Source organism: Triticum aestivum, chromosome 2A, assembly GCF_018294505.1.
Source record: "Triticum aestivum cultivar Chinese Spring chromosome 2A, IWGSC CS RefSeq v2.1, whole genome shotgun sequence".
In the NCBI taxonomy this organism is placed as follows: domain Eukaryota; kingdom Viridiplantae; phylum Streptophyta; class Magnoliopsida; order Poales; family Poaceae; genus Triticum; species Triticum aestivum.
The window spans coordinates 68101940-68118129 of record NC_057797.1 but is presented as its reverse complement, the minus strand read 5'-3'; the positions used below and the strand labels follow the sequence as shown (position 1 = coordinate 68118129).

Sequence of the window (16190 nt, the reverse complement as noted above, 5' to 3'; positions counted from 1 at the left end):
GTACCGGAAAAGGCCTCCGGATGGGATCACAGAAGAATAGAGGTTTGCGACGGCGGAAAAAAATGCTTCGGGTGGCTCTCTATTGGGTTGGGAATATTGGTGAATATATAGAGGTGGAATTAGGTCAAATGAAGTTGTGTGGGGCCCCCGAGCTCAAGGGGCGCGGCTACCCCCTGGGGTGCACCCTGTGAACTCGTGGCTCTTTCGTAGCTCTTCTAGCCTCCTCTCGAACCTTCTAGGGTCCCTTCTGGTCCAGAAAAAATCACCGTAAAGTTTCATCGTGTTTGGACTTCATTTGCTATTGGTTTTCTGAAAAGGAAAAAGCAAGCAGAAAACAACAACTAGCAATAGCTTAATAGGTTAGCCCTAAAAAATGATATAAAATAGCATATAAAGCATCCAAGATTGATAATATAACAACATGGAATTGCAAAAAAGGGTGACAAGTGACTTGCCCATTATGTGGGACAACCCAAACAAATAAATCGCCTACGTTGGGAATGAATGGTTATTCCATCTACTCACGAATAATTCTAGTGAGGTGTCTGGTATCATCATCTTGCTCATTTCGGGAGATTTGGAGTATGGGCAATGACTTGGTTCGCGAAAAGAGTATACCCCCAATAGAATCATCGAATGATTTCGCGTGTAGCCATTTGAGCTCCTTATGTAACATTCACCAACATACTGTAGAGCTTATTGCAAAGGCAAGGCTCGTATTGAAGGACATTGTACCATTAGCGACTTGACAAGCCGCGCACCAAAACCGTCATGGTAATCATCGCCGATGGACTGGCTGGCGCTCTCGCTCGATGGATCTTCTCGCCAATGGGTGTCTTGGCTGGTGCAAGTATGGTACTCAGAACTCAAAAGTAGCGCATGAGAGGTCATCTTTGCCCTCTTTATTATTGTTCTATTGTAATGACACACCCGAATTAGAGATATATGCGATAATGGGAGATATGACTTTGGCTCTTCAAAATGGTCTAACCTTCCAGTCTGGTGCAATCGGATTTCGTTGGAGCTCTAGTTGCTCTGTGCGATGCTTCTCTCGTCAGATCACCGCATGATCACCTCATCAATGAAATCAAAGATGTTCATGGATGAACACGAGTTTGTTTCGGTCAAAATATCTTCATAGAATATATAGATGTTCACATTGGCTTACTCGTATGGCCCGCGGTACCCCTTTGGTTAGAGCAGGGACTTGCTCATTCATCATCTTGTAATAGCAGATTATAACCCTTTCCCTCAAACTATGAAAGAAAAAAAAAACTCCTTTATTCCCCGAAATCAAACACGATTTGCTTCATAAGGTAGGAGTGAAAGGTCTATTGCTTTTGTAAATCAGTTTCCTTAAAACATGGAATAAATGAGTGTGCTTATCTTCGAGCAGTTATAAAAAGTTCAGAAAATATAAACAAGAAATATGTGTAGCTTTTTTTCAACTACTAGAAATATTGGTAGTCAGAGAGATGGGCCGTGGCCCTCACGCGTGCGGTTCGGAAACTCCAAAATACTGCAGCTTCTCGCGTGTGCGGCTTGGTTTCTTCTTTTCTTCGTCTCTAAGAAAAAAAAGAGATTTGGAAACTCCAAAATAAAAAGAATCCCCGCAGCCTCCTCCTATCTCCTCCTCGCGCACACGCCAAGCGACCGAATCGCCGCCGCAGCCGCCTAGGGCTTCGCCGCCGTCGCAGATCCCTACTTCCGGCCGTCTGCTGCGGGTCCTCCGTGTTCGTGGCTGCTGTGCCGGCGCCGACAGAAATTTCCCTGCCGTCAGGTATCGCTCCCAGCACAGTCGTCTTTCGCTTTGGGGGTCGATCGAGTTTTCCCTTGTCGGCCGCAGATTGGTACGGGTGCGGTGACCATGCTGCTGCTACTTTTTCGCTGGTTGTGCTACTCGTAGGGCTCTCGGCTGGGTCGAATTTCAGCACAGATCCTAGTTTTTTGCTCAACAAGAATCGATGAGCCTAATTGAAGTAGTAGATGGGTTGGAGCAAGCTACATCCGTTTGGTTCCTACGAGGATTTAATCAGCTGGCGACGCAGTGTTTAGCATCGGCCTACGGTGCAAAATTTGTTAGATTTGTTCCCTGTGTGATTTTTATTTGCCCAGTAAAAATCAGGTTAGTGTTGGCACCGAGGGGAAAATAGGCGATAAGCAAAGATTGATGACATGGCCGTGGAGTTACCCAGTTTGGTGCGTGCCAAGAAGGAAGTCCTGTTTTTAGACCTGATCTTGTAGTTACTTTGGTGCCTGCCCAGAATAGCAGTGTGCACATGTGGCAGGTACAGTAAGCCTTAGCCAATCCTGGTAGCTCGCTTGGTGCTGGAAAAGGAATAAGCAGGTTGTGAGATTCCTGACAGCTCTTTGTGTGTGGATTAAATTGGTGATATGTGCTAGCTGGGTAGTAATAAATATTCAGCTAAACAAATTTGGACTTTACTATATCTATATACACCGATGTACATAGACATATTTCTCTGGAGCCCTAAGAAACACGGATACTGCCAACGAATCCGAATCGGATACGGTATACAGAGAAGTATTTCTCTGGAGCGCTAATAACACAGATACTTACCAACGAATCCAAATCGGATACGGTATACATAGAAATATTTCTCTGGAGCGCTAAGAAACAGGGATACTACCAACGAATCCGTATCGGATACGGTATATATAGAAATATTTCTCTGGACCACAAGTTCTAGTACAGAGTTTACCGTATTAGTATTTACATAAGTTAGACAGTGTTGGAATGAATTTGCTGCTTCTGTATGTGTGTTTGGGGGGTAATTTCTTCAAATGCTAATTTTGTTTAAAAGTTGCCATTTAGGAAGATATATTGATACGATACATGGTTGTGATTCCTGATGTTTTGAACAGATTTTGTGAGTGTTCGAGCTTCTGCAATGGGTGGAAGCAACTATGATGACGACTGGGTGTTGCCCAGTGCTGACATCACTCTTGTTCTTGTTGGAAAACTTGGCTATGGCAAGAGTGCAACTGGCAATAGTATCCTTGGACGGGAAGCATTTGTATCAGAATACTCTCATGCCAGTGTGACAAACACTTGTCAGATGGGAAGCACCATGCTGACGGATGGCCGCACCATCAATGTTATTGATACACCAGGTAAGAGTGTTTTGGATCTTTTGAATTTGCTTATTTTATTTTGTTTCTCCAATGAGGATGTTTTGAACCTACGATGTCTATATAGTATGTTGCTTCTTGTGTACGAAACGATCTCAATTTTTTTTCCTGGTTATGCTAAGTTGTTTGATGTAGTATCTTTGGATGTTTGGCCTTCATCCACTCATCCTTTGTTTAATAACATCTAATAGAGAAGCCATCTGCTGCACTTCTTAACAAAACAAAAGTACCGTAGCACCCTTAGTGTGTGGTGTTCTGTTTGCCATCCCACGTCCTCCCATCCACAATTTCCTGAGTATCCATGATTTCCACTATTTTTGTAGGAGTTGCAAAATATGTCGTATTTTATGGTTTTGCTATTTATAGGTTGTGTTGTTTATTTTTGCTATTTATAGGTTGTGTTGTTTATTCTAATCCTATGTCAATTTTTGTGGCCATGGATTTGTACTGAGACTCCGCTACATGATTAGATGATTATCCTCTTAGTTCCATAGCAATGCACGGGCATTCAGCTAGTTGATCTTGAATAGAGGATTCAAAGTTTTGTAATTAAACGGTGAATCTCATTTTGTGAATTACAAATTTATTGCTCCTTATTTTGACTTTTAAGTTATCACAATTGGAGTGTTGGATGTTGTATTGGGAACGCCACTGAAATGTAGGAGAGCAAGATATTTGAATTGCACATGCATGTTTTATATTTTGCAGCTGTAACGTCACATGTCTTAACATATTCATCCATCTTCCTTCATTTCTTTCATGCATGTAGGTGAAAGCAGCTTCGTAAAGAAAACAATATTTTTCCTAAATAAAGATAAAGAAATGCTAATCATGTTTGTAGGAAAATGTTCATGTATTTTTGTAATGTGGAAACTAGGGAACCGGTAAATTTATCTTCCTTGCTGCAAAACTGATCGCGCTATTTTTTCCTTAGGTCATCATATTTATTTTGTTTTGCTAATCATCCATTTCATTGACTTGATAGGATTATTTGACATGACCGTAACTCCTGAGGATGCTGGCAAAGAAATTGTTAAGTGCATGAACATGGCTAAAGATGGGATACATGCTGTGTTGATGGTTTTTTCTGCTACGTCTCGATTTTCTCGAGAAGATTCTAGTACAATTGAGACTATCAAAGTGTTTTTTGGAGAGAAAATCGTTGATCACTTGGTCTTAGTTTTCACTTATGGAGATTTAGTTGGTGAAAATTTATTGAAGAACATGTTAAGTAATGCCCCAGACTATCTGCAGGTATATACTTTTTTACCTTCCATTGCCAAACTTGAGATGTGCAGGGCTCTTGAATCATATGAGCTTGAGTGCAAATAGTTACATTTGTATGTTCTGTCTACAGAAAGTTGTTCAGCTATGCAAAAATAGAGTGGTTCTTTTTGATAACAAGACCAAGGACCCTAGGATTCGAACTAAGCAGCTCGAAACGTTGCTTGATGTGGTTGATTCTGTTAGTGCAAATAATGGAGGAAACCCATTTACAGATCAAATGCTCACTCGCCTTAAGGTAATGTTGAAATATAGTTTGTGATTCTCATCTCTAGCTTTTATTTTGTAATTCTTATGCTTATCTCATCTTGTAGGAGGTGCATGATAGAGAGAAGGAGGTTCATGATGCTCTCGGATATTCAGAGGACCAAATATCTGAATTGAAGAAGGAGATCCACAGAACTCGGGATGAACAGCTTGCAAACATTACTGCCATGGTAACAGATACTATTTTATCTCTAAAAATAACCTCACATTTAGTTATGTTACTTTTAGTTAAAATCTTGTTCCAGAAACTTATCCCCTTCTTTACAAGGCATAGCTGCATATGTTCCATTACATGTATTTCTAATGATGCTATATTAGTTGACAGTACTTCTAATGAAGTTATATTTATAGAACTATATTTATGCGACTTCCCTTTTTACAAGTTATATATATTTTTAGAGAAGGGTATTGAAAACCCCATCCTCTGTGTCATCGCGATGCACACAGCCATACTTCCCTTTCTACATAAGTTGATATTTTACGAAACAGGCGTGTGTTTAGTTGTTGGAAAAAGTACTAGGACATACCTGTAGTTCTGTTTACACATCCAGCTTTGTTTGGACATTTTGGAGATTGTTTTAACTTTACCAGAACTATCTAAATAGCTGCCTATTTACATGCATGTGTTTCCAAGTTAGAAACTGCATTGACTCTGTGACATAACCGTAGGTGGAGGAAAAGCTGAATATCACGGTGGAGAAGCTGCAAGTTCAACTCATGGAAGAACAGAATGCAAGGCTGGAAGCAGAGAGGGTGGCGGCGGAGGCCAGGCTGAAATCCGACGAGGAGATCCGCAAGCTCAAGGAGAGGCTCGAGAAGGCTCAGGAGGAAAACGAGGAGTTCCGGAGGCTGGCGGCGAACAAGTGCGCCATTCTGTAAACAGTAGTCTCTTGGGAAAGAGTTGTCGGATGTCTTGTTAATAGGAGGGGGTGAACTTAAGTCTGTCTAGTAGCAACAGATATACTGTACTTGGTTGCATCGTCTCGTATATTGGTAGAACTTGAATGCTTGGGGAGTCGGATAACTATATGTTAGTGACAGTTATACTTGTCGTCTCGTATATTAGTAGCACTTGCGACTTGCGAGTATCATCTGGCAATCTTTTTTGGTTTTGTTTCTGGGCGCTGCATCTCTATCTAGAATGCTCCGTGGGAAGGTTTTTCTAGCCAATGGGTTTATGCTTGGATGTTTAGTTTGTCTGATCGTTTTTAATTAGGTTAACTCTCCCTTGTAACCCTCGTACTGGTGCCAGATTCTTTTCAACTGCATGGGGAGCGAAGGCTGCTCACCTCGGCCCGCTTCTCGTAGAGGCGGAGACGGGCTGGAAAGAGGGCGACGTGTGAGGTTTCCGCGTGGGTTTTCGTTGAGATATTTCGAGTTTTTTCGGATGTTGGGCTTTGGTTACGATTTCGACTTATCTGCTCCCTCCCCATGCTTTTCCCATCCGTGCTCCTACTTCATTTTACAGTTTCTTTTTTCTTTTTAATCTAGTCATCTTTCCTCCTGATTTTAAAGAGGTGGGGCCGAATCTTATTTTGTTTTAATCAAATCAAACCACGTACATGAAAGCACAGATGAGCGCACGCGCGGGAAGCAGGCAAGCCTCGATCTTTGTGTGTGCTCTATTTTTGTGGCAGCTGTTAACCAGTTTGGCTGATTTGGTTCAGCCCGACGGTGGGCGAAGCTTGGTATAGGCTCGCACAAGAACCATTCAAGGTTTTTTTTTAAACGGTGGTTAAGTGAGCACAACGGAGTTGGCCAATTAATCAGCAAAAAACAAGGCAAAAACCTTACAACCTTGGCCACAACAAGCCAGACTCAGCACAGACCCGAACAAGCCAAACTCAACACAAAGTGCAAGCTCCAACCATCAATCTTGCTCATCAATGTCATCGCCATCATCAGCGTCATCAACTGAAGTGCCCTTGGCTCAGCGACTCTGGCTCCACATCTTAGCACCATCGGCATGTAAAAACACACACCGCCGTATCAAACCAAGCCAACCCAAACCAACACCTCCTAAACATTGCCACCCATGGTGAAGCAAGATTGACACAACACAGTCCATCGGCAACTTTGACTTCATCCACCACAAGGTCTCGGAGAAATATTATATCTTTACACCGCCCATCATGCGTCATTGTTAACACTTGTCATGCCCACGCCCAGTGGCGGAGCGTGAATCAAATATTAGAAGGGGCCAAATAAGTGTATATGACATAGAAAAGGCTAGGATGATCAGAGACGCCGGGCAATTAGTAGAGCAATTAGCAGATAAGTAAGTCTATTTGGTAAATTTTCCTCTTGGAAGGGGGGGCCAGGGCCCGGAATTGTCCCCACTACGCTCCGCCACTGCCCACGCCAACTGTTGGGGTGGCATGTTAGCCATTTTGTCTCGTCAAAGTTGCATCTCAGTGGGAGATTTTTTTGCCCTAAGGGCAAGTGTTTCGAAAATTTAAATGTCCATCCAACAGCCGGGAAGAACGACAACAAAGGCTAAGTGGTGGTGGTCGCCAGAAATAGAGAAGGCATTTTTGTGGGTGCTTCGAGTATCACCTTTGTTGGTGTTATGAACACAGAAATCCTTCAAGCAATGGCATATACCGAGAGGCACTACCGCTAGCATATGATCTAATGGCAGCAAGGCAAAAAATGCTTGTGACTCTGAAGGAGTGATCAAGGCTATTCAGCAAGGATTTCAGACGCCATGTGTGGCAAACGAGTCCGCTTTCAGGCCTTTGTTGTGGTTTTTGTTCAAACCACGCCATTTATTTTGAAACAGAGGGAGTATATACTACTGTTTCTTGAATAAACGGGATACTTGAATTTTAAAAAGTTACTCCAAAAACTGTAGCAACTTTTCCCTTTTGTTAGAGTTTTCCTTCTCTCACTGACTTCACTGTCAGAGCGCTGACCCCTCACTTTATCGCCTCTCCCGCTGCGATTCTTACTCGGACTAACACCACATAAATGCACCATTTGGAACATAGGAACCAAAACGCCGGAATAGAAAAACTGTAAGAAATGAGATATCATGTAACCTAAATTCTTACAGCAATCCAAAACACAAGAATACACCAGACTTGCTATTTGGACACCACATAAGAAAAACGCAGCAATCCTAGATACATGAGAGAAAACATGAGGTCTTTCCCTCCAAAATTTCTTTGCATTGCCCTGTTCCATAGGAACCTTGGTGAGCCATTCCTTTGTTTCAAACGGCACAGTCAGAAAAAAATATGTAGGAATTCGATTCTCCAAAATTCCTTTGATATTCCGCTGTTTCAACTTTCACACGGGGTCTGAGAACGGAAACAAGTCATGACTGCAGCACATTACAACGCTACAACGAGTGAGAGATAGGGCTTCTGAACCACTTGGAACAAAGAGATTTTTTATTTTATTTTTTGAGAAGAACTTGGAACAAAGAGATATTCAGGGCGTTCATAAAAAAGCCAATTCCAATATCTAGGCCCTGGACAGGGCCCCCACCTAGTCCTGATTAGCAACTGATTTGCGGTTTATCTTGACTCAGGGCCATTTGGACCTCGAGTGAACAATAATACAGTAACAACTTTAGTGATGGGTTTGCTCAATTTGCAACAAAGTGGAACATTTAAGGATTATTCTCTTTATTAGATTGGATCTCACGAGTACTGTGTGAATAAACAACACTCACCTCGATTCATATACCACCTGCAATGGGTAGGGCTTTGGTAATTGACCACATATGAGCTCTAAGGGCTCGGTTTCAATACACAAACGTGTCTTCCTCAAAATCAAGATTAAATACTCCATACATACAAAGTACAGTACCACACAAAATCCATATTCACCAAAATTTTATCCTAACACCAGAAAACTGAGCAAGACCAGCAAGCATGCACAAAGTAATGCTACCAAAATCATGAAGGCAGCGAGGGGAGAGGCCGAAAGCGTGTCAACTGAGAGATTTATTAGACCAGTTAGGATATTTGCCTGCAAGAGAATGTAAATGTCAGTTTCTTTACACTGGCCACTTAAAGAGGTAGATATATCTGCTAAAATTTGACGATTCGGTCCTATTAGTCATAAGTTCCCATTTTTGCATCAGCAATAAGAATAACGAGTCATGATCTTACCACAATGAATACCCCAATCATATTTTGATTGAATGCTTCCTCAAGAACCAAATTCTTGTCATGTGAAATGGACCCCGCTAGTGTGAGAATAGATATAACCTGTCATTATAAAAGTACCCATCATGAACAGTGGAGTCTGAACATTTTTTTAGCAATTTCATACCTAGTAACAATACAATCGGTAAGTATTAGCATGCTCAAGTGTTGTTAGACCCTTCAGGCAACACCACAACAGGTATATTTAGTTGCGGCTGGAGCTAAAGGGCTTGGTGGCACCCTCTAGCTTTAGGTAATTTGCTTCTTTTCCTTTAGTGTTTGCCCCTTTTAGTAACCCGGATGGTTGTGCCCCTCATAATGCATTTGCTTAGTAAAACTCTTCTTCAAAATATATTGACATGGTACCCCCTTCGTCTGAAAATACTTGTCATCAAAATGGACAAAAAGGGATGTATGTAGAACTAAAATACGTCTAGATACGTCCTCTTTTATTCATTTTGATGACAAGTATTTCCGGACGGAGGGAGTACTTCTTCATGATCCCAGAAAGAGAATGTAACTAAGTAGCATGCATTCGAAGATGAGAAGTGTGTGCATCTTTCCATTTTCCAGGCTCTAATATCAGATTCAGACCATCATTAAAATATTAAAACCAGTTGGTGAACTATAAGTACAAAGGGTAAAGCTAAACTTTCAAACCTCATTTTTCAGCTAGTGCACATTATTTTCAGCTATGTTGCAGCTGGTGCACATTATTTTCAGTTGAAATTTGAATGTTATCCTCATTAGAGAAGATGAAACTATGCAATAAACACTATCCTTGCGCTTTTAGAGCCCACAATTGGGTAACAGAGGTACTATCAATTAAAGTACTACATATTATTCTTGTCTTCTGGATGTCCTAATCTGACAATGAACGCATGCTATATAAGTTTATAAAAGCGAGAAAGGAAATAAATACCTGAAAATTCTGGCCAAACACAAGCATAACATAGGCGAAGTTACATGCAAAATGAAATGCTTGAATCATTTTGCTCCAGAAAGTAGAAGAGGAAAGATAAGTTGCTGGAGTTACTTTGTCCCAATTTCGAGTGTAAAACTAGTTTGTAGTAACTGTAGCATTTCCTTTCACTAAAAAAAATAATGATTTGGGAAGCTAGTTTCTCCACATATCCATTCATGTTGGAAGAATCACATTGCATGAGTGGAAGATTTACATTTCAACAAATGCAACAAATGTTCTTACTTCAGTTTTACTTAGGCCAAACCTAAATACTATGAAAAATATATGTCATACTCCTACATTTAATCATGTTTAAACATAACATGTCCATTGAGATACTAAGAGCAGAGTACTGTGTTCTATATACCATAGGTTGCTGCTACATTGCATGGCTATCACAAAAATTCTTCAAAGATGAGTTTGCATTTTTAGTGTCAGTGTAAACAAAACCAAACATGTAGGTAGTTAGTACCCTACCATTCGTCGAGAAACTCTTTCAACATAGCTGTCAAGAATGATCGCCAAAATCCTATGAACATGCACCATCGGAGAAAATGTTAACAACCAAGAAACATTAGAACTCTTATTCATAGGTGTTCATGTTATCATTGCTTCCTACCAAAATGATGCCGCGAGAACCCAGACTTTTACCACTTGAGTGCTCCTGATATTTCCTTTTGAACTAAGGTTATGAAACAAAAAGTAACCCAGAGATACACCAATCAGGTACATACCCCAGTATCCTGTGGAAAGAGGGAGTTCATTAGATCGCATAGTGTGGTGCGTGGAAATCTACGATGCTGAATATTCAGATATAAAGTGACCTTGATAAATAACAACAGATAATCACCATATTGAAGTTCAGCAAAACAAAAAAGAATGATAGAAAGAGAGCGAGCTCTTCCTGGGATGAAGGAGTTGTGGGTACATGACTCCACCCAACAGGGTTCAAATTTTAGTGCTCACATTTAGACACATGTGTGCTCAGTTTCGAGCATGCATGTCTTTGTTGCAATCATGGCACACCTGGGTGTTCATTAGGCTTAACATGGACCCAAGTGCTTCTTCTCCATCACATTTGGGCCCAGTACTCTACATCTACAACCTTAACCATGGCTTCCGCTGCCACCTCCTGTTGTGCCTCATCACATCATTAAACGTAACGACGCATTGCCATTGCAACCCTGTTGAACCTAACACTCTCCTCCTCATATCGCCTAGCCAGACCTACCGGTGCCCAGAACTCTTATTGCAACCAGGAGTGACGGGGGGGGTGTGAAGCCATCCCTAACCAAGGAAACGTAAGCGCTGTTATTGCCAAAAGCGAGATTTGGCAGAAGAGAACTCATGACAGAGGAGAGCTTCAGCTAGACAAGAGAGATGAGGAATTGTCACGGCAGATGTCCTAACGAAAGGACTTAGTCGTAGGGCTATCACAACTAGGAAGCTTAAAGGGGTTAATCGGGACAAAGGACACGAGAGGTTTATACTGGTTCGGCCCCTTACGATGAAGGTAAGGCCTAGTCCAGTTGATGTTGTATTGCTAGGTTTTGATGACCAAGGAGCGAATCCGCTAGCTTGGCTATCGATCTGTTGATTCTTGTCCTAAGCCGCCGCTGGGTCGTCCCCTTATATACACGGGTTGACGCCTGGAGGCCTACAGAGTCCCGGCCGGCTCATAAAACATGTCCAGCTCGATGACTTCTTTTATATGCCTTTCTTTACAAGTCTTTCTTTACATATGGCGGTTTACAATATTGGGCTTTAAGCCGCCTCTGGGCTTAGGCCTTCTGCAAGTCTTAATAAACTATCACCTTGAATATTACTGGGCTTTTTTTTGTAACCCGCCATCGGGGTTGACCCAGCCCCTCCTGGGCGGGTCATACCTGGTAGCTATATCCCCAACATTAGGCCCCAGGTTGACTTGAACTTTGTTCTTTGTCAATCTTCAACACTTAGACAAAATCCATCTTCCTCTGTCTGTAAAAACTCTGTAACCCGCCGTGACGTCATCTTCCGAAAACACGAAAGCCTGCTATGACGTTATCTTCAACGGATCTTTATCTTTTAATGTCTTCCAAGAATCGAGGCATCCGTTTAGCTGGATAATCATTATTTTGTTCTTCCTCAATTTTCGCGCCTGCCTGTTCACTTATCTCCTTATAAATAGGCCCAGCCGGTCCTTCCTCTTTCTTCTTCTTCCTTCCATCTTCTCGCCACCTCTCTGCCTCTCGAGCTTCGCCGTCGCCATAGCACCCACCGTCGCCCTCAACGTCGGCCGCTGCATCACCCTGAGCTCATCCAAAGAACCGTGGCAACCCTTCGCAGTAGATCTGTATTCGTAAGTTTCTACCTTTCCGCGCCCTTAGATCTATATTAGGGTTGCGAGTTTGTCGGTGTTTTTCGCCGTTCATCACGGACCTTCTTGTAGTTTCTTCTCCGTACCCTCTTTTGATCTAGAAGAAATGTAGAACTTATGTGGTAGTGGTTTTACACCCATTTTAGATGCTAGTAGATCCCTTTCCTTTGTACAAATACCTTCTTAGAGCTGATGAACTCCTCCGCGCTCGTTTTTTAGGTCTAAATTTATTTTTCTTTTCTGAACCATTTTGATCCAGAGTAATAGTAATAGCTTGGGAAACTTGTTTGTCTCAACACTTAGCCAATTCTGTTTCTAGCTTCCTTCGAATGTTTTTAGTCATGGCGGCTTATCACGCCAGCTCACTTTTCCTTTATGTCATTAGCCCTTACTTAAGCTGTCATTACTCATTTGTACCATCATCATTTAACTTTTAATTTCACCATTGAATTGAACCGGCACATTACTTTCTTTTCAGTTTGTCCTTTGCTCATCATGCCATCAAAAGCACCAACTGTCTGCAACTGGGTCCCTTCCACAGTTACTGAGGATACCTTGAAGGAATTTGTCACCATAGGATTTTTGCAAGAGAAAAATGTTATGTATTATCATGCACCTGACCAGGACGAAGAACGGCCTCAGCCCAAAGACGGCGAAGTTATCATTTTCACTGATCACATGAACCGGGGCTTCTCACCACCCGGGTCAAAGTTCTTCCGAGACGTTCTGCATTTTTTCAAGCTTCGCCCACAAGACATTGGACCCAACTCTATATCCAATATCTGCAATTTTCAAGTTCTTTGTGAGGTATATCTTCAAGAAGAACTGACTGTGGAACTCTTCAGAGAATACTTTTATCTGAACCGCCAGAAAGAATGCACCAACGGCCTTAGTTTGGAGCTTGGTGGAATCTCAATTCAGCGCCGACAGGGCGCCGTCTTTCCCTTAATAGTCTTACCGAGCCATCCCAAAGATTGGAATCAGACCCGGTTCTACTGCCAAGATACGTCACCAGCCAATGAAAAACCACTGCCGGGTTATCGCGCGGAGCATCTGGATTCCAAATTTGTGCTCCCTGATAAGCTTACCGCTGCTGAACGCAAGAAGCTTATTCCATCTATTAAAAGGATTCAAGCTTTATTGGGGAACAACTTAACTGGAGTTGACATGACCCGTTGCTGGGTCGCATGGCGGGTCATCCCTCTAAGCTGCCAATCCAAGTTAATGTATGAGTATGGCAGAGACCCAAATGACTCTCTGCGTTATAGCTCTATTCAATTGACTGAAGAAAACGTTGTTGCAATGTCAACCATCCTCGTGAACGACAAATACGAGGACTGCAGTAAGTTTGGGTTAAACCCCTTTTGCAAACTTAACCCGGCACCAGAGGTGAAAACCCCTGACCTCTTTCTCTTTGTGTTTCCCTCAGTAGTTTAAATACTTGCATGCCGTTTTAACCTGTTTATTTTTTGAAAGGCCAACTCTGACTTCTGGAAGGCCAAGTATGATCATGAAGCTGCCAAGAAGGCTAGAACCGCTGCCATAGCCGCCAGAAGAACAACCCGGAAGCCCAAGAAGAAGAAGACTGCATCTGACATGTTCCAGCTGGATGATTCTGAGTCGGAGGTAGCCCTTGACTCCCTTGGCCAATTTTTCAACTATCTTATTGACACTGACTATTGCCAGGATGACACGGGTGCCAGCCAGGCCGTGGAAGAAGAGGTAACTATTTCCTCTGACTCAGCCCCTTTGCCAAGACAGAAACTTCGACTGGTAACCCGAAAAGTAAGGTTTTCTCACCCTTTGGCTTATTTGGACCCTCATTTTCTTTTGAAAAAGAAGCAACATGAGAGCCGCCGTCAGGCCCGGACTAATGATGATGACGAACCACCTTCTGACTTACAAAAACTCCTCGAAAACGCCAGAATGAGGTTTCTTTCACCTTTGTCCTTTGTTTTTATCCATGAATCTATTTCCTTATATTTTTTTAACTTTATTTTACCTTTGTAGGAGGTTTCTCGCTCTTCTGGTGACTCATCTCAGACTCAATTTCCGGCTTTCAAAACTGCTCCTGGGTAAGAAAAAATCATCTTTCCTCTGTATCTTTAAAACTGCATCATTACACTAACTGTCTCATAAAATATTTCTTAGCAGTCAAGCCAAATCCAAGAAGGCCAAGGTGATTAAGCCGTCAGAAGACCCGAAAGTTCCTGCACCTGAGCCGGCCATGCCAACTCCCTCTCAAACTGAAGCACCAGAAGACCCGACTGTTCATACTCAATTGGACCCTCCTGAGTTGTCAGCCGATGAGGCCATCCTTAATCCGACCATTACTGAACCATCTAGCTCAGCTAACCCACCAACAACTGCTGATACTGACGTGTTGATTACTGGTAGCCGGTTTGTTGAACCGGGGACCCCCACTGTATTAGCCCGGCATACTGCTAAGCAAGAGGCTTTAGAGAAGCAGAAAGTGCGGTTTGATATCTCCCATTACGCTCACCTCAATGTCAATGATGTACTGTCCAGCTATCTCAGTCATGTGCACTCCAGCCGTGACTCAGAAATCGAGATGGTCAAACAATTGCAGCTAAAATATGAGGTATGTTCTCCGGTTTACTTATACTTTGCCAGCCCCCAAGTCTTCAGATGATGAACTTGAATGATCTGTAGACTTTATGATATAAGTTGATACTTTGTCTCTATGTTTTTTGAAAGTCCAATAGAGTAGCATACACTTCACTTTTAGTCCCCAAGGGCTGGCTCAATTTATCATAAATGAACCGGTACTTAATTGCATAACTATCTTTTACTAGTCCTAATAAGTATTGTGATCCGGCTCAATCTTGAAAAACTTTTTGAATATCATGCATTAGCCCCCAAGTGCCAAGCGTTGTTACTTTGTAAAACCCTTGGGACTTGAAACATATAAAAGTCATAGAAAATTACTTTGGCAGACATTAGCCCCCAAGTGTCAAGTGGTATTGCAGTGCAAAGTACTTGAGACTTGAACCCTTATAACTTTTAGTTTAAGTCTTGACACACCTGTGAATGTTTTGTAGAATGCCTTATCTGAGTTGGGCTCTCAATTGATGGATGCCAAGACCCGATTGGTGGAGCAGGAGACAGAGATAAAGACCACTGACTCTAAACTCCAATTGCTCTCTGAATCTGAGAAATTGAAGACCAGCTTAGCTGCAAAAAAGAAATCCTGGGCCGAAGAAAAGACGCTGCTGATACAACGCGCTGAGATAGCTGAGGCGGCTCTTAAGGAGGTTACCACGGAGCTTACCAGCTTAAAAAACCGTGTGTCTCGAATGGTCTCTGCCATCTTTGGTAAGTCATTTGTATTAATCACTTATACCTTATTTTGACCAGGAATATAAGCCGCATGCTGAGCCTTTGTTAAAAAACACTTGCAGGTCCACGAAGCAAAAATCTGAGCCAAGATAGTGTGACAAAACTGAAGGCAGTTTATACCTTGGTGGAGCAATTGTATACTGGCGCTCAACGAGCACTTGCTACTATCTCCCCTGCCAACCAAGGACCCAACCGATTGAGTGACGTTTTGAAGAAGTTATCAATCTTACCCGCCAGGTTTCAAGAGGTCAAATGATCCTGTGCCAGAGCCGGAGCCCTGACTGCCCTGAGCCGCTCCAAAGCTTGGGTGCCGGATCTAGACCCGGTGGATGTGGCTAAGGGGTACCCTACCATGAAGGAAGACGGAACTCCATTTAAGCAAGATGACTTTATTGCCTGTGTGAGAGGAGTTCGTCCTCAAGCTACCATTCTTGGAGAGGAGACCAACATCGATAAAGATCAGCCGAGTTTTGATATGGAGAATAAGAAGATGGCGACTCCCTCTTATAAAGTGACGGATCTTATCCCGTCGGTTCTTCAACATACTTTTGCCCCGGAAATTGACCCGGCCGGCCTAATTGACGATGAAGCTGAGTTCATTGCTCTGAACGGCTTTGACTGGTCCAATCCCAGCTTTCAACCAGCG

The 16190-nt window shown here is 42.5% G+C and overlaps 1 protein-coding gene and 1 pseudogene across 1 annotated transcript; one reads left to right on the top strand and one right to left on the bottom strand.

Annotated features, from left to right (window-relative positions):
* The first annotated feature begins 1490 nt into the window (after positions 1 to 1490).
* On the top strand, positions 1491 to 5822 carry LOC123187536 (immune-associated nucleotide-binding protein 9). The gene is made up of 6 exons (XM_044599421.1): positions 1491 to 1780; positions 2887 to 3135; positions 4139 to 4407; positions 4511 to 4675; positions 4752 to 4874; positions 5374 to 5822. The coding sequence occupies exons 2-6, from the start codon at positions 2913 to 2915 to the stop codon at positions 5581 to 5583; spliced, it is 990 nt and encodes a 329-aa protein (XP_044455356.1). The 5' UTR covers positions 1491 to 1780; positions 2887 to 2912; the 3' UTR covers positions 5584 to 5822.
* Positions 5823 to 8331: 2509 nt separating this feature from the next.
* The window catches only part of LOC123191517 (uncharacterized protein At4g17910-like), a 52917-nt pseudogene continuing 45058 nt past the window's right edge, over positions 8332 to 16190 (bottom strand).

Bases quoted from the DNA above. Each gene is read 5' to 3' on its own strand.
- LOC123187536 (XM_044599421.1), top strand. From the start codon at position 2,913: ATGGGTGGAAGCAACTATGATGACGACTGGGTGTTGCCCAGTGCTGAC. The intron at 3,136-4,138 runs GTAAGAGTGTTT...TTGACTTGATAG, and splicing joins CAATGTTATTGATACACCAG to GATTATTTGACATGACCGTA. The intron at 4,875-5,373 runs GTAACAGATACT...ACATAACCGTAG, and splicing joins TTGCAAACATTACTGCCATG to GTGGAGGAAAAGCTGAATAT.